At 58.3% G+C, this 19,848-nt stretch overlaps 2 protein-coding genes across 9 annotated transcripts in view; one reads left to right on the top strand and one right to left on the bottom strand.

Moving 5' to 3' along the window:
* The window catches only part of ZFPM1 (zinc finger protein, FOG family member 1), a 74,863-nt gene that overhangs the window by 49,115 nt on the left and 5,900 nt on the right, over positions 1-19,848 (top strand). For 6 of the 7 annotated variants that reach the window (XM_053666594.1, XM_037142353.2, XM_037142355.2 and 3 more), the window contains 3 exons: positions 7,503-7,636; positions 17,853-17,955; positions 19,621-19,830. In XM_053666594.1, the coding sequence (XP_053522569.1) occupies positions 7,503-7,636; positions 17,853-17,955; positions 19,621-19,830 (447 nt within the window). The remainder of the gene's footprint in view (positions 1-7,502; positions 7,637-17,852; positions 17,956-19,620; positions 19,831-19,848) is intronic. The other variant, XM_037142354.2, reaches the window with a different exon arrangement.
* LOC128627636 (uncharacterized) lies at positions 9,383-12,570 on the bottom strand. 2 transcript variants are annotated; one of them, XM_053666596.1, is made up of 4 exons: positions 12,471-12,570; positions 11,871-11,961; positions 9,756-10,088; positions 9,383-9,595 (listed from the first exon to the last, which is right to left on the bottom strand). In XM_053666596.1, exons 1-4 carry the CDS (start codon positions 12,560-12,562, stop codon positions 9,521-9,523), a joined length of 591 nt encoding a protein of 196 aa, XP_053522571.1. In that variant the 5' UTR covers positions 12,563-12,570; the 3' UTR covers positions 9,383-9,520. The 2 variants fall into 2 exon arrangements, with proteins under 2 accessions (XP_053522571.1, XP_053522570.1); XM_053666595.1 differs by having other exon boundaries at positions 9,383-10,088.

Raw genomic sequence — 19,848 nt, 5'->3', positions numbered from 1 at the left:
GTCCTGTCCTGTGTTTTGAGCCCCAAAGGCCATGCCAAGGACTTTGGTGGCCTTAATCACATCCCCCACAATCTTCAAGCCATCTCCCCCAAACTACCCCAAATAAATGTTATTAAATTTAAAGAGAGAGAGAGAAAGAGAACAGGGTCCAAAAGCATGTTGGGATGATCCAGGAAGTTGGTGGGAACTTGCCCTCCCCCAGCCATTTTTCCCCAGGCCTGGACTTGACCCCTCCGGCCAGATCACAGAAGGGTCCCACGTGAGCTGGGCCACAGCATCCACCTGGAATAAACCTTCCCTTCCCAGTGCTCACAGAGCAGAAGAGAGGGTGACCAGCCACGGGCCCCAGACTCTCATGGCCTCAGGTGGTGCCACCACTCCCAGAAGGCTCGACTCGCACCTCACTGCAGTCACCCGGGAGCTGGCCTTCTGTGCCTACCTGCGACCCCTGTTTGTATGTCCACAGGACCAGAGCTCTGCCCACCCCCGCATGGGTGGCTCCCAAATCCCCCAACACACCAGGGCCAGGGTGCCCAGGCAGGCAGGCAGTGGTGGTTGCAGCTGTGTTCCACCACCATGGCAACCATCGAGGACTCGGAGACGAGGACTGGTGGTCATGTGGCACCGTACCAGAGCCATCGGGCAGCCCCGTCCCCACTGAGAGCAGGCACTGGTGTCATATCTTTTAGAGACGGGACCCCAGCTCAGAGGGACTGAGGGCCCGGCCGAGGTCATGCAGAGGCTGCACTCAGCCCAGCTGGACCCCCGGGGCTGCTCGCAGGCCGTGTTTCTGTGAGTGCTTAGTGAGCACTTAGTATGTGCAGGCCCTGTCCTTCGTGTACCACATTTATTATGTCTTTTCACCTTGCAATGGCCTGGGAGGCAGGTGCTCTCATATCCCATTTCACACAAGCGGAAACAGAAGCGAGGGAGGGAAATGACCTATCCAGCTGGGAGATGTCAGCAGCAGGATACAAACACACGTTCCAGAGCCAAGGACAATTGCTAAAGCTGCAGAGAAGACAGACCCTGGATGGTGGTGGCCACCTGGGCCAGGAGGAGGAGCCACTCAGCCTCCTCCTCCCTTTGTCCTTGTTTCTGTCCTTCCAGGGCTTCAGCTGCCATCCAGCCCAGGGCTTTCCTGGTCAGGAGGGCCGAGTTGAGGACTGGAAAACAGCTCGACCTTATTTAGAGCAGGTGCCTTCAGCCATGTCACATCACCCTCAGTAAATGGGGCACAGTCCCCAGTGCTCCAGATCGTGGTGGGGTCCAGTGAGTTGCATCTGCAGTGGGATGGGCCAAGCAGGTGTGTGTGTGAACAGGTCTGGAGAACGTCATTGCAGGAGAACTCGTGCCAGAAACAAGGGGCCAGCCATGATCTGCTGTGTGACCTTAACAAAGCCGTTTGCCCTCTCTGTGCCTGGTTTCTACACTGATAAAGACATGTTAAAAATATATTCTCAGGGCCCACACAGTCTATAAGCCAGCTCCACTGTGGGCCCAAAGCCAGGAAAACTTTTAAAACCCTGCCTAGGGGAAGGGGATGCTGGTCATGCTGCCATTTTCCTCCTCTCTCTCCCTCTCCCTCTCTCTCCCTCTTGCTTCTTCTCCCCTCTCTTTTCTATGACTTTTATCAAAGGCAAACAGCATGATCCCTGAGATAGGGCCACTCCCCACAAAGCCAGGGCCAGCTGGCCCACAGGAGCCACAGGGCAGGGCTGGGTGGGAGTGATGAGGCTGATTAGATAAGTGGGTGCTGGCAGTGACCCCAGGGTGAGCGCCCACATGCTGATCCCATAGCCCACCATTCCGGGCAGGGACTGCCCAGTGGCTGGTCTCTGCTCTGGAGGCCATCAGCCACTAGCATAAAGGAAGGGCCAGCCAGCAGTGTGCAGAAGGCAGCCCCTAAGCCCATGGACACTCCAAACCTACAGAGCTGTCCCAAGTCAGAGTTGCAAGCCAGCCTGCTGGGGCCATTGCTTAGGGGGAACACTGAAGGGCACAGTGGGCTCTGGAGCCAGATGGTCCAGGTCGGAGCCCTGGGTCTTCCGTCAGAAAGGAGCCCAGGCCTGGCTAGTCTGGGCGGGTGCCCGCTGTGTGGCCCTTAGGGAGTGGCTCCAGCTCTCTGGGCCCCCTCTGTGGAATGAAATGGGAGAAGCAGAACCCCTCGCTGGCCTGTTCAGGTTGCTGAGGGAGGAGACCATGCGCTCCAGGGCTGGGCAGGGCTGGAGCCGAAGCTGAGAGCAGCAGCTCATGGGCAGCCCAGGGCTGGGCCCGGGGAGGGAAGCAATGCTGGCCACGTCTACCCACACTTGGCCTTTACTTGAACAACTGCCAACCCAGCAGGTAAACTGAGGCTCAGTGAAAGGCGAGCAGAGGCAGGCCCCGGCCCGTTGATCCCAGACCTCAGTTCTTTCACCCAGCCACCCCTCTGCCAAGCTCTCAGGAATGGGTCCGGCTGGCCTGGGTGGCAACACTCAGCCATGCCTCCCTTCACCATCCCCGTGGGATGCCATTGAGGGTTTTGAGACCTAAGTAGACATGTAAATCATATAAATATGCAAAAACTGAATTTTTTCATCTGGTGTCTCTCAGATGCTTGGGGTGAAATTGAATCTCATGCTGCATGTTTGCTCTGGAAATAATGCATGTGAGGTTGTTTGCCAGAATAAATTAGTTTTTGTCCCAATGCTATGCCTGGGGATGGGCTGACCCCCATGGGGGTGGGGGGGTCCACCCAGGCATCAGGGCCTGTCCCACCCCCAGAGGGGGCCATCTGCAAATGGGGAGACTGAGGACAGCTGGAAGTCAGCCACAGGACAGAAGAGCTCAGAGCTGCCCCGCAGCACCCACCCCCACCCCACCTCCTCTTCAGGAGCCTCTCTATCCTCTGTCCTCTCCATCACCTCCTGTGTCGGCCCAGAAAAGGGGGTTGAGGCCCTGGCCATGACCTCTCACTACTTACTGTGTACCTTGGGCTGGTTGCTGAACCTCTCTGAGCCTCAGTCTCCTACTCTGTACACTGGGGAATAGGTTCAGTGTGGCTAGGAGGAATCTCTGTAAATTGTGCCAGGCCCTTGGCTAAGGTTCAATAAATGGCCAGAAACCGCATGAAGATTGCTACTTCTTGGGGTAAATGGCATTGCCCTTACTCTCCAGCTGAGGGGCTAGGAACCAGAGTAGGTAGAGAAGAGTTGGGTAGTACCTGGCTGGAGCTCGGGAAGAGGAAACAAGAGATGTGGGTCACAGGAGACTTCTGGGAGGAGGACACCTCCGCCTGGAAGCCTGCTCTGACTGGCCCACCATTAGAGATGTTACCATCTGCATTTCCTCGAGGGCAGACGCTGTGCCTCCTTTGTCCTTTCCCCGGGTGCCCACATGGGCGAACACTGAGCCATGAGTCCAGAAACCTAGGTTTCATTTCCACCTTCAGCCTGAGCTCATGGTGTGGCTTGGGTGCTCCTGGGCTTCTCTAGGCCTCGGGTTTCCTGTCAGTGTGGCTGGGAAGTGGCCATCTGCACAGCTACCACTGTCTGGGTCCTCCGGCTCTTACAGAGGCTATTTAAAAATAACTGCATCTTCCTGCCTGTCACTCTCCCTGTCAGCTGTCACCCCTGGCTCAGTGTCTTCCACCTCTTAGCCCCTCGCCCTTGCTTATTTCTGCCTTCATTCATTCTTGTCTTTGAACTGAACCCTCGTGAGATACCCAGTCTGCCAGAAGTAAGGGGTCTCACCCAGCCCAACTTTTCTAATGCAGTTTTACTCATGGTGGGAAGGGGGTCTCTGGGAGGTACCAACTGTACTTTAATGCCTGCTGGACCCTCTTCTGGCCACAGGAGGATGTGGGCAGGACAGGGACCTGGAAATAGGTCATCTGAGCAGACAGGTGTTGAACATCACCAGAGCTACCACAGAGTTGCACAGGGGCACTTGGCAAGCCGCAGCTTAGATCCAGCCATGTTCCCCTCACCGAGCCAGGAACCTGCCGTGGCCCCGCATCCACCCACAGGGGGCGCCTCAAGCGGTTTTCCCCTGACCCAACAGGTGGATTATCTTAGTAACCATTGCCATTTCCCAGCCCAAGTCCCTCAGTTCCCAGCCACTCCACCTTTCCGGGGTCTTCACCAGCCCCCAGCAAGCCCAGAGTGGTGGGGTCTGTTCCCCAGTCATGCAGAACTGCTGCGTTTATCAGGAGCCAGGCCTGTCTGGCAAAGGGTGATACCCAGGAGATGGAGCGACTGCCATGGGGAGCACTAGCCATGCTGTTATCTGGGAGGCTCGGCCTGCCAGCCAGGGGGCTCCGATTAGGAAGCGTGGCCGTTTGCCTGTGGGTGCATGCGTGGGCAGGTGGGGGGCGAGCCAGAGCCAGGGCTCCCGGAAAGGGACCACGGGCCCCCATAAATATGACAAGCAGAGCGGACTGGGATGCCTGGGGCTGTCCCACTCTTTCTGTTGCTCATGGGGCAACCTGGGCCAGTTGCCTTCCTCCACCTCCATGCCCCTGAGTCCCAGCCCACACATGGAAAGACTGAGTTGAATTCCGAGCCCCTCCTCCCACAGGAAGGTGGGCACCAGCCTCAGATGGAAAGTGTTGTCTCTTCATGGGGGCTCCATGACCAACAAGGCCACGAACGACTCCTACACAAACATTTGCTCACAGAAAAGAAAGTGTGTGAAAACCGAGGGCATCACTGCCACTGCGCCTGTCCTGTCTGTGGCCCCAGCAGCAGGTCTAGTACCTAGAGGAGCAAGTGGGCAACCCAGTTAAGAGGCCCATGTGCAGGCCAACCTGTGTGACTTAGTGCATTTCTAGTGTCGAGGGAGGGTAAGCCATTGCTTTGGGATTCTGGGTGCTTCCCCCTTGATCCTACTGCCCTGAGTGGACAGTCCACAGGCTCAGTCCTTGGCTCCCTGCCAGCCTCAGAAGCAGCACATGGACCCATCAGGTGGCTGGACAGACAAACACAGGGACAGACAAATGAGTGCCTGGCGAGCTCATCTCTAGACAGTCTCTTCATCCCCCATCTCTCCTCACAGACACCTGTCCCTGAGGGCTGGCCAGGTGGAAGACCACAGATACAGATACAGCCAGGACACAAGGGCCAGGACCCTCGGTCAGCATCTGGAGCCAGGTGGCCTGGGTTCAGATCCTGGCATCCCACGGCCAGCTATGTGTCCTCTCAGGGCCTGGGTTTCTTCATCTCCACAAGGAGGCTTAAGGAGAAGGCCAGCTTCACAGGGCTGCCTGGGCAGGATTGGGCGACTGCATGTGGCTGGGCCACACTCCTGTCCCTTAGCACCAATTTCTGAGGGCCTGAGGAGGGTGTGGCCCATGGGCTGAGACCCAGGCATCCTAGGGGGCTGGCAGAGGACTCAGACCCTTGTGGGCAGGCCACAAAGCAACAGAGCTGGCCACTGCCCCCCTCTCTGCGGGGCTGATAAAGGGGCGCCGGCCTCCTCGGCCTCGCCCTGGTCTCCTGCCATCTTATCTGCCCTGGGGAAGACAAGGACCCAGTTAGAACGTTTTAGCCAGGCCTCCTGGCATATTCACAAGTTATCTCTGCCATTAGGCCGGCAGTTATCTGATAATCGGGCCCATTAAGGCCACAGCCTGCCCAGTCGGGGCTCCAGGAAGTGGGGCCGCCACAGAAGCGCTTGCTCAGGGACCTGGTCAGGCCACACGAGGCCTCTGTGGGCCCAGGCAGCCTGGGTGGCACCTGAAGCATAAGGTGGCCTGGCCTTCCTGAGCAGAGGTTGTGTGGCCTAGGGAGGGGCTGCCATCTGAGGACATGGCCACCTCTCTCCCCTTGTCCGAAGAGGACACTGAGGCAGGGGAGGAGAGGTAAGATGCTTCCAGGGCAGCGCTGACAAATGTGTACAACCTCGGTGCCTTAGAACATCAGAAATGGATTCTCTCACTGTTCTGGAGCCAGGTGTCAACAGGGCTGCGCTCCCTCTGGAGGCTCCAGGGGAGGGCCGTCCCTGCCTCCCCCACCTCCCCGGGCCCCAGGCGCAGCTTCCTCCTGGCCACACCGCTTCATCTCTGCCTCTGTCTTCATACGGCCTTTTCCTGGAGTCTCTCCTCTCTGTGTCTCTCCTTACAAGAACCTTTGTCATTGGACTGAGAGCCCACTGGGTGATCCGTGATGGTCTCATCTGGAGACCCTAACTTGATAACGTCAGCAAGGACCCTTTTTCTAAATAAGGGCATAATCCCAGGTTCTAGGTAGACGTATCTCTTGGGGGCCACCATTCAGCCCACGAAACAAGGTTATGTGGATAGTGTGGCAGGCGTGGGCTGAACCCAGGAGCCTAACTGTAGACCCTGCCCAAGCCTGAGGCCCTGCCCTGTGAGGGTGACCATCACAGGGGCTCACCACTGAGGCTGGTCCGTCTGTGTAAACAGAGCAGAATGCTGGCTCTACAGCAGATGCTATTACTCTAGCCATGCCACGGAGTCATGGCCAAGGCCACATAAGCTGGCAGAGCCCAGAGAGTGTGGCCCTGCCCATGGCATGGGAAGCCTCAGCCCCCTGGCCCCTTATACACTCAGCTAGGAGACAAGCCCTTAGAGAGGCCACGGTGGGCCCAAGACCTGAGGAAGACTCAGGGTCCAGCCCTTCCAGAGAGGGGGCAGGGGTCCTGAAGGCCACACGGGGTCGACAGCATTCTGGGGTCCCAGCTGATCTTCAGAGAGTAAATGGAGCCAAGCTCAACAACCCAGGTGGAGATTCTGGCCTTGCCGAGGGCCTTGTAAGGAGGGCTCGGCTCTGCACCTCAGCCACCCCACCAAACGCTGCACTAAGCAGGCTAGGCGGCGAATTCATTCAATCCTCACACCACCCAGGGAAGTAGGAAGTACTGGGGATCCAATCTTATAGGTGCAGAAAGCAAGGCTCAGCGTTCCCACAGCTGCCTTCACAGGCCCGTTGTGCAGATTCAGGGACTCACCAATGGGAAGGGGCTGGGAGGACAGTGCGGAGGGGGTGGAGATGGGTCTCGTAACGTCATCATCCTCTGCTCCACCCGTCCCAGCCTAGGCAGCAGGGGTGCCCTGGCTCCATGCGTGCATCCTGGGCACAAGCAACTTTGCCAGTGCTACTCTGACACGGCAGCTGTGGTCCCCAGGCCATGTGTGTTACTGGCACAGTGGTTATGGTTCCCAGGCCACACATGTCCCTGATAGCACAGCTGTGGACCCCAAGCTATGCACCTGCCTACTCAAATCCAGCTGCAGGCACCCCTCATTGTCCTATCTCTGCAGCCCTCGGTCTTCAGGAAAGATCCACCAGAGGGGCTGGCCCGGCCCCCAGAGCTGGGCACCAGCTACCGTTCCTGTACCTCAGGCCCAGGCCCATAGGGCAGCGCTGCCCCCTTTGCCCTGCAGCCACCTGACTGCTCCTGGGGACTGGGGCTGCAGAGGTAGGCTAGACCTGCGCAGGCAGCAGGGCTGGGTGGTCACCGTAGCGGGCGCTCCTCACACCCGATGTCTCTCCCCGCAGACGAGCTGGAGGAAGTCCTGCAGGATGGGCAGAGGTGCGTGCGGGCTCGACGCAGCCTTGCTGAGGGCCTGTCCTGGGGCCCATTCCGCGGAAGCATCCAGAGCACAGCCTCATCCCCCAGGCAGGCAGAACCGGTAAGGAGCCCCAACCATGGCTAGACCACCCACCAGTTGCAGAGTAGTGGCCAGGGCAGCCTCCCACCCAGGGCACAGGCCTCTTTGACCCTCCCAAACCAGGTCAGGGGTAGACCCCAGCTCAGGAGCCCCCACTATTACATGTGAAACACATCAGAAGATGTGGGTATTGGGACTAGGTGGGTATTGGGGCAGGGAGGGTTAACTGCCTGGGAGTACAAGGAGGGCTTCCTGGAGGAGGTGGTGCAGGGCCTATGGGACCTTCGGTGACACAGGGAGGACTTCCTGACGAGGGCTTTTTAAAAGATTTTATTGGTTTATTTTTAAAGAGAGAGGAAGGGAGGGAGAAAGAGGGGGAGAGAAACATCAATTTGAGAGAGAAACATCAATCAGTTGCCTTTCATACATACCCAACCGGGGACCAAACCTGCAGCCCAGGTATGTGCCCTGGCCAGGAATCGAACCAGTGACCTTTTGCTTTGTGAGACAATGCCCAACCAACTCAGGGCTGAGGGAGGGTCTTTCAAGTGGGCCCTTAACAGATGAATAGATGTTGGTGAGGCAGAGAAGAAGAGCTTCCGAGGGGAGGAAGCACCAGGGAGCTGAAGAGTGGGGCTGGACCTTGCATGCGTCTGAGGAGGGAGTCAGGAATGTCCCCCCCGCCCCCCCCCAGCACTTTATGGACAGGGCCCCCCAGTGGGAAACGGTGGTCTTCTGGGCACTTGGGGACAGCTGAAGCAGAAAGTGAGAGATTTGTTCTGACTTTGTCTCTGTGGGTCCTTCTGAGGACAAGGAGAGGGCGCTTGTGTCAGCAGCGCCTCCTCGGCACTTGCTAACCTCCCTCTCGGACTCAGAAGCCCCACCTGGGCGGCACCCTTTCCCTAGATGAGAATGCCTCCAAGTCATCGTTGTCTCGGTGTTACTTTTAAACTGCCCCCTCCTATTCATGTCAGGTCGGTCCGGCATCCTCTTACAGGCAATACAAAGGCTCTTTATAAAATACATTTCAATTAAAAAAGGGCATCAATTATGAGTAAGTATGAGACAGCAAGTAAGCAGCATATAGTATCATGGTAACTGGGAGAGGCCTGTGAAATGATGAGTGTTCAGGAAACGACACCACCTTGTCCTCAGGGTCCTTGCCTGGGAGGCCAGGTGGTGTGCCAGATTGGTCCTCTCAAGCCCAGGCTCAGATGCTCCAATTGTGCAGCCATAGCAATGGCCGTGGTCCTTTTTGATTCCTGATGTGGCATTCAGGTATGGCTTGATCGAAGGTACATACTAGCAGGTGGGTGCCCTGCAATGCTGGGTCTCCTGGTCCTAAGACCCCAGGTGTCAGCCTCCAATCAGCCTGCATGTAGTCATCAAGCAGCGGTGGGTTTGTTGGGTGGGTTTCTCCCCTACCCCCACCAGCACTAGAGGTTAAGTGCTATCCTGAAAGCTCCAACCTGGCAGTTAGAGCTCCCGTTTCTCAGCTGCAGAGACCAGGGTCCCAGGGACTCAGCCTGCAGTAGTGTTGAGGGCCAATAGGACTGCAGGCAGAATCCCCAGCTGCAGACCCTTGGGCCAGCATTTATAACTCCTAGCCACTGCCATGGACCATAAAACCTGGGCTGTGGGTCATACAGTCCAGAATCTCTGTGTCAGAATCTCTGGGCTTGGGTCTGGGCCTCAGGAGATTGGAGAAGTCTCCCGGGGTCCAAATGTGCAGCCTTGCTGAGCCCCGCCCCCCCTGGACTGCCCACAGTGGCCGTCACAGCTGAGCAGCCAGGCACAGAGAGGCAGGCACTGGCCCAGGCCACCCAGTGAGTCAGTGGGAGGCTGGTACAGGAGCAAGGGCACCCACCTTTGTGGCACAGGATCCAGATCCCAGGGTCTCCTACCTCAGGGCTGTTTTGCTGTGTGCTCCCAGACAGGCATCTGACCTCTCTGAGCTTCTGTTTCCTCACCATTTGGGACCTCGGGGGGACATAGGAAGTCCTGAAGAGTCCTTGAGGACTGAGCCTGCAGAACCCCCCGCCTCTGCTCAGAGGAGCTGCAGCTTGTCTGCAAAGTGGAGAAGCCAGCGGCATGCCTGCCTCCCAGGGCAGCTGGGCTGGTCAAAACGAGTAGTGCCTACCACAGGGCAGGGCCCGCAGGCACCGGAGCCAGCAGGCCTGCAGCTGGGATGATCTTGTCCTGTGGCCCCAGGCCGGGAGGAAATAGTGGAAGCTCCAAGATGGATTTTGGCTTTGTGGAAGGAGCCGGATTTTGGCTCCACTGTGGGATGGAGGCTATGTTGTTTACAGCAGTCTCTGGAGGCAGTGAACTTCCTGTCACTGGAGGCATTCAAGTAGCAGTTGACTGTTCTGAGGGTAGGCTGTCGGGGGGCAGTTAACCGTCGGAAGGAGGAAAGGGTGGGCTGGGAGCTCTGGGGCCCTGGTTTCCAAACTCTCCCAAGTGTCAAGAAAACCTGTGAGCAGTGACAGGACAAAGGCAGGTAGCTGAGGGGTGGGGGTCTCAGAATGTTCTAAGTGGGATCTGCATGTCTCTCCTCTGGTCCCTCCTGGAGATAATTGGCCCCTTCCAAGATATACACGTGTGTGCTCGTGCTTACACATGGCCAGCCCCTTTGCAAAGCCATCCAGATCAAGTAGCAGAGGGAGAACTGTCTGCCCAACCCCAAAGACTCCTGCAGGCTCCACCGGACAGGGCTGAGGGGCTGGAGACACAGGCACCAGCCCAGGCCTCCCTGGCCCCCCGGGGCCCCCACCTCCCCATGGGGGTTTTGTCCTCCTCGAGCCTGGGGCACAGGTCAGCCTGGGGAGACTTGGCACAAGGCTGGAAACGCTCTCCAGGCAGAGAGATAATGCTGAGGGAGCGAGCACCAGAGAAGCCAACAACCTTTGAGGCTCTTGCGGAGGAGCCTGGGGAGGAAGGAGCCCTGCCTGCTCTTCCCCGCAGCTTTATCTCCTACAGAATTAAATCCTTGATTAACCCTTATCTTCCCAGCAGGCGCTATCTCTGCCTTGGCGCCGAGTGTCCAGACGCACCGTACAAGATGATTGATTTCTTAAAGATACATGTGCTTTTCTGATACTTCACTTATTGTCTAAATATTTTTGCTAACATTTCAGTGGGCCTCTTATCAAGCTCAGCTGAGGGGTCCCAGTTCTCTACCTCGAGCACCTCCTGCCCCAGATCGTCCTATCAGCCACCAGGCCGTACTCACTCTTTGAGAAGGAGGAGGGGCAGGAGGAGGGGCACCGGTGGGGTGTGGCTACCCTTTCCTGCTGGTGGTGGGGAGAGCTTCTTGCAGGCTGAAGGAGGGACCGGGTAGCTGGGTGCTGTGGGTGGGAGCTTCGGAAAGGACTCAGAGGGCACAGAGCCTGGCGGTGGCTGAGAGACGGTTCCGGCACCAGCCTGCTGCATTCCCTCGGTGGGTCCCTCCCTGGTCCAGTAGCAGCTTCCACTGTTGGAAACAGGGCTCGGAGGCCCAGCCACAGAAAAAGTGTTCAAGGTGGATGGAGGATGGATGGATGGATGGATGAGTAGATGGACCAATGGATTGATGAATGAATGGATGGATGGATAGGCATGCGAGCAAATGAAGGAACAAGTTTTCACCCCCAGCTTGGCCCACACTGGCTTGGCCTGTCTTTCTGTCCATTTGTACCCCCAGGGCTCCCCTACTTTAGCCCTAAAGCCATTGTAACATCATTGAGACTGGGAGGGACTCAATTGAGACTGCCAAGCAGGGCAACAGGTTCAGTGGGGAAAGGCCCTGCATAAGAGGTTGAAACAAAACCCCTGGGACCTGACCTCCACTGTGGCCCCAGGTGAGCCTTTGTCCAGCAATCAGTGTAGAGGGTAAGCCTCCTTGGTCCTTCACCTGGAGATGAAGACAGGGCCGGGCCCTGAGCTCTGAGCAGCTCTCTGTGCAGGAAGCCTCAAAGGCTGGGGTCACTGCCACAGCAGAGGCAAACCCCACAGTAGGGCTAGCACTGGCCAGGAGCCTTTCGGGGGACAAGGGGAGCTGAGGCAGGACGCCCAGATACACTCCGATGATGCCCCTCTCTCCTTCTTTGATTCTAATTTACATTTGTTTGTAATAGAGAAGAATACTCCCACCCCACCCATCACTGCACTGCTTTCCCCGTGACTTCTGGGACACCCAGCCCAGGTGTGGGGTGCCGCGAGTTCTTTACCCAAGTGGGGATGCACTGCAAGCTGCCCGGCGTCTTGCTTTGCTCACCTGCTGAAATGTGTCTGAGCATTTCAGGGCAGCCTCTTCCCCACAGCACCAGGTGCTGCTGGCTGCAGCTGTCCAGCCTCCACATTCATACCTGGAAAGTGAGAGTGACACAGGACATGCTGTGGACTCACAGCACGTGGTTTCTACCCACTACGGTCCAGGCTCGGCCAGGCAGCGCTGGAGCTGGTCTGCCAGCTGTGCCTCCCCACGCCCCTGCCCCAGCACTGCCTCCTTACTGAACAGCCCTGTGTGCCGTCCTTGCCCCTGGTGCTCCCAGGGGCCTCTTCCAACCATCCTGGCCTAATGTCCTCTGTGCAGTGGACCCAGCAGCCCCATGGGACCTCCCAGGAAGCGCCCTGAGGCTGTGGTTCCCTCCCCCTCCCACATCAGCCCAGACCCTGGGATGCCAACAGGTCACTAGGACCATGGTGCTTATTCCCCAGCAGGCCCTGGGCTAGAGCTCCCCCCTGATGCTGTCAACTCATCTTGGTCTTGAGGTAGCTGTTCCAACTAACCCTACTGTACAGATGGGGAAACTGAGGCTCAGAGAGGACCCCAGAATGTAGGCTTCCTTTGGCTACTGTAACAAAGTGCTGCAACCTGGTGTCTGAAGCAGAATTCCTTCCCTCCCAGTTTGGAGGCCAGGTGTGGGCGGGGCTGGTTTCTCCTGGCGTCTCTGAAGGAGAGTGCATTCCAGGCCTCTCCCCAGCTTCTGGCGGCTGCTGGTGATCCTGGGGGGTCCCTGAATCAGAGATGCATTAGTCCCACCTCTGCCTCCTCTCCTTGCCATTGGATTTAGGAGCCACCTGGCTAATCTAGGATGGTTCCGTCTGGGCTACCCTGAATTTAATCATATCTGCAAAGATCCTTTTCCAAAACAAGGTCATACTCAGGTTTTGGTGGACATCTTTGGGGGCAACATTCAGCCTGCTCCACAGAGCTAGCAATTGGCAGAGGCAGGGCCAGGCCAGATGGGCCCCTGGCCCTCTGTGGGATAGCCCCTGAGGGTGCCCAGGTCTGGGCTTGGCTGGAGTGCCAGGGTAGGGAACAGAACAGTGTGGGTGTCCTTCTGGGGACAAGCCACAGACAGCAGACCTGCTGCTGGCCTTCCTGGGTCCCTGGCACCTTTCCTCTCCATGCATCGGTTTCCCTGCCTGAAGTTGTGGGAGCTGGGCAAGTGCCATGGGGTGAGGGAGGAGCTATCGGCATCAAGGGGCCACAGCTAGAGGGTCAACCCAGACTGGCTTCCTGGAGACCCAGGAGGAGGACTCAACCAGTGTCAGGCACTCAGGACCTCTCCCACCACACCAGAAAGACCCGTGCTGAGAGCTGGGAGAGACCCCTTCTCCTCAGCCCTGGCCACCCCTCCCCTGGGGCCAGGGCACCAGGCCCACCCTAATGACCTGCTCCCTGCCTGCGCCCTAGGGCCACCCTGAGGAGAAGAGCTGGGGGCCACAGGGTCCTCCCCCGTGCCATCTCTTCCTCCCTATTGTCTCCCCCACCCCCACCATGTTTCCTTTCCACTCATGCCCACACGGTGCCCCGCTCACCCCTCCAGGCCTCGCCCCACCGCCTCAGCTATGGCTGCCCACGCCCCGCCGGGCCTCAGCCCAGCTCAGACCCGTCCCGTGTCCCCGGCACTCCCCCCCAGCCCCCGCAGCTCGTCTCTTGCCGGCCTCTCCACTTCATCATCCGTGCTGGGACATCAGGGGCTGCACGTTCTGTTCACGGCATCCCCGCACCTGGCACAGAGCACACCCTCTGGGACTGGTTTTGAATGAGTGACTGAATGAATGAACAGGATGCAGTGATTCAGTGGAGATCATGCAGACCCGGGTTCCGGTCCTGTGTACACAAAGCCACATCCCGTGGTCTTGGACACCATTCACCTCTGTGGGCATCAGTTTCCTCTCCTGTGAAATGGGTTCTTCACAAGGTTCGAAGAGGTAGAAGGGGCCTGAGGAGTGAAAGGCCATTGCCTCTGGCAAGGTGAGCGTAGGGGTGAGGGTAGGTGGAAATGGGTGGCGCTTCGAAGGATGGGCTGAAGAACAGAAGTTGGGGGCCCCAGTCAGAGCCCATCTGGGCCTGCCCCAGACCTGCCCTCCCCCACCCCTGCCTGCAGTAACCCGGGGGAGGCCCTGTGGCCCTGCCGACCTTCCGCAGGGCCATCTGCTCCCTGTGCCAGGCCACTTTCCCCCAGGACAGGGCCCCCACCTCTCCTTCCAAGCGGCTTCATGAGAAGCACGGTGAGGTTTGGGAACAGCCTCAGATAAAGTTGTCACAGCGGATGCGGTGGAGATAGGGTTTCCGATGGTTATCAGCGGGCAGAGAATCCAGACACTGACCTCTTTGTTGGGAAACAAGGAGCATTCTCAAACGCACCCAGAGAATTTAAAGTGGCCGCCCGTTATCCTGGGGCTGGGTGGGGCCAGCCTAGAGCCAGGAGGGAGGGACCGGGACAACTCTGAGGGGCTGTAGGCAGGTCAGGCAGGGCTTCTCGCTTACTCCTGACCAGGCCTGTCCAGTGAGCTGGACCCAGACTGCGCACCAAGCCGGGGGGCACCCAAGGAGGGAGAGTAGCTGGTGACACATGTGACTGCTAGTTTTGGCAGAAGGGCCAGGGCAAGGTGGGGGGTTATGAGTAGCCCCTCCCAAGTTTGCACCCCACTGCCCATAGGCAGGGCAGAGGGGGCTTGCCTTGGCCCAGCGCCTTCACCACAAGAGAAAAGGGCTTCTGTTCCCTAGGCTTCTCGGAATTGGGGAGAAAGTAGTAGGGAAAAAGGAAAGAGAATAACATGGAGCAACCCCATGGCGTGCCAGCCCCTCCGCAGCAGAGGCAGAGATTGAAATCTCCTCATGAAATGTCCTTATCCCCCGGGGCTCGACACGCCCCTGAGGGCAGAGGTGGCCTCAGGCTGCAGCCAGCAGACGTGGGGATGCTGGCTTAAAGCTGTCTGGGGGCAGGGTAGGGGCGGGCTTGGCAAGGCCGAGCTACACTCCCCAGGAGCCAGGGTATGGTGGCCCCTGTACCCCAAGGGGCCAAGTGCAGGCCTGTGATGCCTCAGGCAGCTGTGCCTCACCCTTTTCCAGCTTTTCCCCATCTAAGGGGGAGGGGAGGGATAGCCCACCCCAGTGTTAAGGGCTGAGAGAATATGGGCTGAAAGTCAGTCATAAAGCTCCAGATCTCCTGACCCATTTCCTCCTGGAAATCAGGTGTGGGGTGTAATACAGGGCCCCCTTAAGGCCCCCGTGTCTCCTCCTTCCTCACCTGCCGCCCCCCCCCAGACAGGGACTGTCACCTCACCCACCCAGGGGACCGCCAAGTACCCATCAAGACACAGAGATGGGCCACTCCAAGGAGAAGGCACAGAGCTGACCAGGGACATGGCGCCCCTGCCTTCTGTTGGCTTAGAATGCACACAGAAAAGTAGGGGTTCTGCAGCGTCAGCAAAGCTGAGAGCCAGGGTTTTTATCATGCTGTGAACACGCACTCCTGAGAATGATAAGCATTGAACCGACCAGGAGGCTGTCAGTCTCAGTTTGAGGGTTTAGAAATATTGGGACGAATAATTAGATTTCATATCGTTACCGCAGCACCCATCAGAGGATCAGGCAGATTAATTTTTTTCACCCTACTCTGCTCATTAATATTCATTAGAGACAGGAGGCCCAGCCTCTGCCTTGCTGCTAGCCACGTTGGTTTGCCCACCCCTGCACCAGCCACCCCCCACTAGTTCCACTTTGCCCCAGGCCTGACCCACCACTGTGGCCTCAGTAGACCTCCCAGCCGGCGGGGAACCCCCAGCTGGCACCCACCAGCTGGCACCCAGCTTCCACCCCCTGCTCTGCAATATTACAATCACCAGGTGTTTACTAAAAGCAGAGAGCCACCTGCCCCAAAGCAGGCTCCTTGGTGGAGATGCCCACAGTTGGTATTCACCTGGCCTGGTGCTCCATGGACACCAGCCTCCTGGGTCCAAAGGCACAGCCCCTGCCTGGTGTGTCCTGACCAAAGGGAATGCAAAAGCAAGGGTGTTGGTGGCAGGGGCTGGTCAAGTGCTGCTCGCACACCAGACAGGCACTGTTCACAGGAGGGCTTCACATAGACTGCTTCTTCCCAATGTCCTAGGAGACACTGAGTCAAAGAGCCAAAGATGAGATATGCCTTGCAAGCACGTGGCAGGACGAGAATGGGTCCAGAGTGAACACGTAGGCTCGGGCCACAGTTCCAACCAGGAAGGGCATCCATCACCTGTTTGCAGAGAGATGCCAAGGCCCAGGGAGGGCTGCGTGGTAGTGGGATGGGTGGGGCTCTCCCTGACCCACTGGCCAGCTATACTCTGCTCGCCTGTTCCGTGACGGAGCCACATAGCTTCTTCAATGGCCAAGGTGCCCCAACATGGTTGGGAGTGTTACTGGGAGTGCCCAGCATACTGGCCTGACCCCCAAGTCTGCCACAGGATGGGGACGAGATGCAGAGGTGGTCAAAGGGGCTGTTGAGGGGTGATCCCTTGCCCAAGGTCACAGTGATGGAGGTCAAGCTTAGACATGACCCCAACGCTCAGCTCTGGAGCCCCTGTCGCCCTCACAGCCAAAGCCCGGGAGAGTGCCTTGGGCTCCAACCCGGCGGGACGTCAGAGGACACCCCACACACCATCCCCAGCCCTAGCTGTCCCACATGGCAGCATCCCCACCAGCTGCCATGCAACAAAACCACCCCCATATAGGTGGGGTAGCATTTCCTGGTGAGAGCAAGTGACACTGGTTCTTCAGTTAAAGGTCCTGATGTGCCACATTTCTAAATAAAAAGCATTTATTTGCAGAAAACAAAACACCCAAGTGATGTGCACCATACCTTTTCACACGGGACTCAGCTGCTGAGCTTAGGTACCTCCAGGCAGAGGAGCCCACAACCTGGGCCCGGTGCTGGGGCTGAAGCCCAAAGAGCAGCGGTGGTCGCCTCAACCTTGGACACAAAGGGCCATGGTTCTGCCCTGTCCACCAGTCAACTGTAGATCTGTGCCACAACCCCAAGTGTAACCAGCAGCTGGGCCGGTGCCGGGCTCTAGGCAGCCCATCCCTAGCCAACCACCTCTAGGCACCACACTGCACTGGGACAGAGGACGAGTGTTCCCTCCACTCTGCGGGGCTCCGGAAGTCAGGCCGCCCCGCTCAGAGGGCCTGACCAGAGCACTCTTTCCTCCCGGGCGCTGTGAAGGCTGGCTTCCAGACCCAGCTGGAAAAGAGCACATGCACTGCTGGGCAAGGTGCCGGTGCCAGCTGTCTCTCCCCTGCCTCCTGCCCTCCCCGTGCCTCAGTTTCCTCACCTGTGAGATGGGAGAACACTGCCTACTCTCCAGGCTGGCCCACAGCCAGGGGGGCAAGGGGCTAGTCTCTGGGAGCCACAAGGAAGGGACCGGGTGCTGAGCCAGCCTCAGCATGGGGACACTGCCTGGGGACCTCAGTGAGCCGCTGGGCCCAGGCAGGTGTCCTTCAAATGTCTACCACCTTCTGGTCCCAGGTTGGTCTGAGCAAAAGTTGGCCTGCCCTGCTGTGCGATGGGGGAGGGGAGCCCCACTGTCTGGGAGGACGTGGAAGCCCCTCTTGTCAGGACATGCCATCTCCTCAGGACCAATCTTAGCCTTGGCCCACAGAGGCCCTGGGGGTCCTCATGGGAGGAGCCTGTGCCCCCCTGGGCACCCTAGGAACCCACCGTAGCACCCAATGGCCTGCTAAGGTGGCAGGGGGCAGTGAGGAGAGAACACAGGTCTGGATGTGAGTCCCCTCTCAGCCACTGGCTGGCTGCATGACCTTGGGTTATGTTGCACGATCTCTCTGGGTCTCAGTTCCTGTGAGAATCCAGCATTTGACAAGGAGCAGGCCCACAGCCTGCCATCCACCAGGTGGTCTCCCTGTAGGGACCCCCAGATGTGCTTTCCCCCTGACGTGTCCTTGCTGACCCCTCCTTTCTGACCCCCCCAGAGCCCCACCCTGATGCTGCTACTGGAGGATGAGGCCTGCTGGCTGAGGACACTGCCCCGGGTCCTGACGGAGGCTGAGGCCAATGTGGAGATCCACAGGAAGGGTTGGTATCTGGCACTTCCCTCTCAGCCTTCCGGAAGGTGGAGGTCCTTCGGCTCTCCCTGGGCTGGCCCTTAAAGGGAAACCAGCCTGTTTTGAATCAGGCCAAGGGACTGGCCACCACACTCCTACCATCCAATTAATGCCCATCTGGGGGTGGGCACTTGTCTGGCCTAGGATGGGGAAGCAGGGTCTCAGGAAGCCAGGACCACTCTGAAGGCCCCTGGGATACCACCAGTGCAGCGAAGGAACCCAGGCCAGGAAGGCCAGGACCTGGGCCCAGCAACAGGTGCCGAGTGGGCCAGGGCCTGTACACTCTGACCCACGCCTGCCTCTCTGCCCCTTTTGGAAAAGGGGTCCAAGAGGGAGGACCCGGGTGAGTCAAAGGAAGAACAAGGTGGGAGTCCTTGCCCCCTCACCTCAATTCAGAGTTCAGGCCACTCAGATACACGTGCTTCCGTCTCCATCACCATGGCCCTGCCTGCCCTGAGTGGTCTTACTTCCTAAGGAAAGTACAGCATGGGCTTTCCAGTGTATGAGTATCAAGATGGTGTGGAAACCCCCTCCCCCAATACAAATAAGGGGAGGATGTGGAGACAGACATGTGACAACTTCTACAGACAAGCAGGGCCCTTTCCCACGTAGCCACCCAGGAGGGCTGTGGGCCTACTGACCACCGGAAACCCACCCCACTCCCCTGCAAGGGAGCTCTGCTTTGCTAAAACATCCTGGGAGGCCTCACTTTCACCACCGCCTGCGCACACAGCACATTTGGCTAAACTCTCCAGAGCAGGCAATGCTCCATCCTGAGGGTGGCTCTGGTTTCCAGACAGTGGCCTTCTGACAGGCTCCTCGGCCCAGTCTCTTCCCACCTGGGGGTTGCCAGGGCTTGGCTGCGGTACGAACAGGTGCTGGGCTCAGCACGTGAGGACCTGGGCTTTCCAGTCTGCCCTGCCAGCCCCATGTACCTGGCCCAATGCTTCATCCTGTGTACCTCAGTTTTCCCACCCACAGTAGGTGAGATCCCTGGCCCCTCCTCCCCATCAAGGAGTAGTCTAAGGACCCAGAAAGCAGCTGGAGGGGTGGGTATTGGCAGCAAGTAGTCATCCATGAGATTATACACCAAGCCAGGGTATAGGCCAGTTAGCACTGCCTGGCTCACCCTTCCTTCTAGTCTGATCAGCAGGGCTCCAGCCACCTGTGTCTGCCCACACAGAACCAGGGTCCTTGCGGCTAGTGAAACGGGGACCCTTGGGTAGCTCACTGGGGTCCTGTTAGCCAAGGCTGCCCCCTGCAGGCCATGTTGGGAAAAGTGCACCAGCAGAGTTGAATGGACCAGGCAGGCAGGTCCCAGTGGCTACCAGGTCCTGCCCAGGCACTCTGCCACCTGTCCCACATGCCATCCCTCTTCTGGAAAACAGGGCAGTTCTGCTGGCCACACTCGGGGCCCTCCAACTCGATGGGCTCAGGGCAAGAAAGCCTAAGGTTTGGACAGGCCACCACCCAGTTACCCCAAAGAGGCAAGACCACTTGTGGAAACCAACCAGCCACAGCTGTAAATCAGGCATGACAACTCCCTGACCTTGGCCTTGGCCCCACCCCCCACCTCAGGCTTCAAAACTTCGGGTCGTCAAGGGTAAGGACATCAAGGGTGTCCTTACCCTTACAGATGAAGCCCTCTGGTGCAGGCTCACCAAGCCAGTGCCAGCAGGAGGACTGCTGAGCACACTCCTTGTAGCAGAGCCCCACAGCACCCCCAGCCACCCTGTGAAGAAGGAGCCAGTGGAACCTGAGTGCCTGGCTCCCTCACATACTGACATCCAGCTCCTGCCCCAGCAAGCTGGCATGGCATCCATCCTGGCCACGGCAGTCATCAACAGTGAGTATGCCCATCCCC

This window comes from Artibeus jamaicensis, unplaced genomic scaffold (assembly GCF_021234435.1).
Source record: "Artibeus jamaicensis isolate MK-2021 breed Jamaican fruit bat unplaced genomic scaffold, CSHL_Jam_final contig_464, whole genome shotgun sequence".
In the NCBI taxonomy this organism is placed as follows: Eukaryota; Metazoa; Chordata; class Mammalia; order Chiroptera; family Phyllostomidae; genus Artibeus; species Artibeus jamaicensis.
Note: the sequence above shows the minus strand (reverse complement) of the source record. Positions and strands in the feature narration are given on the sequence as shown.

What these genes read in the sequence shown, in the direction of transcription:
- LOC128627636 (XM_053666595.1), bottom strand. Translation starts at nt 12,562, where the DNA reads ATGCACTCTCCTTCAGAGACGCCAGGAGAAACCAGCCCCGCCCACACC. An exon ending in AATTCTGCTTCAGACACCAG is followed by an intron (nt 11,962 to 12,470) that starts GTTGCAGCACTT and finishes CTCACTTTCCAG; the next exon opens with GTATGAATGTGGAGGCTGGA. An exon ending in GCTCAGACACATTTCAGCAG is followed by an intron (nt 10,089 to 11,870) that starts GTGAGCAAAGCA and finishes CACTGCTCACAG; the next exon opens with GTTTTCTTGACACTTGGGAG.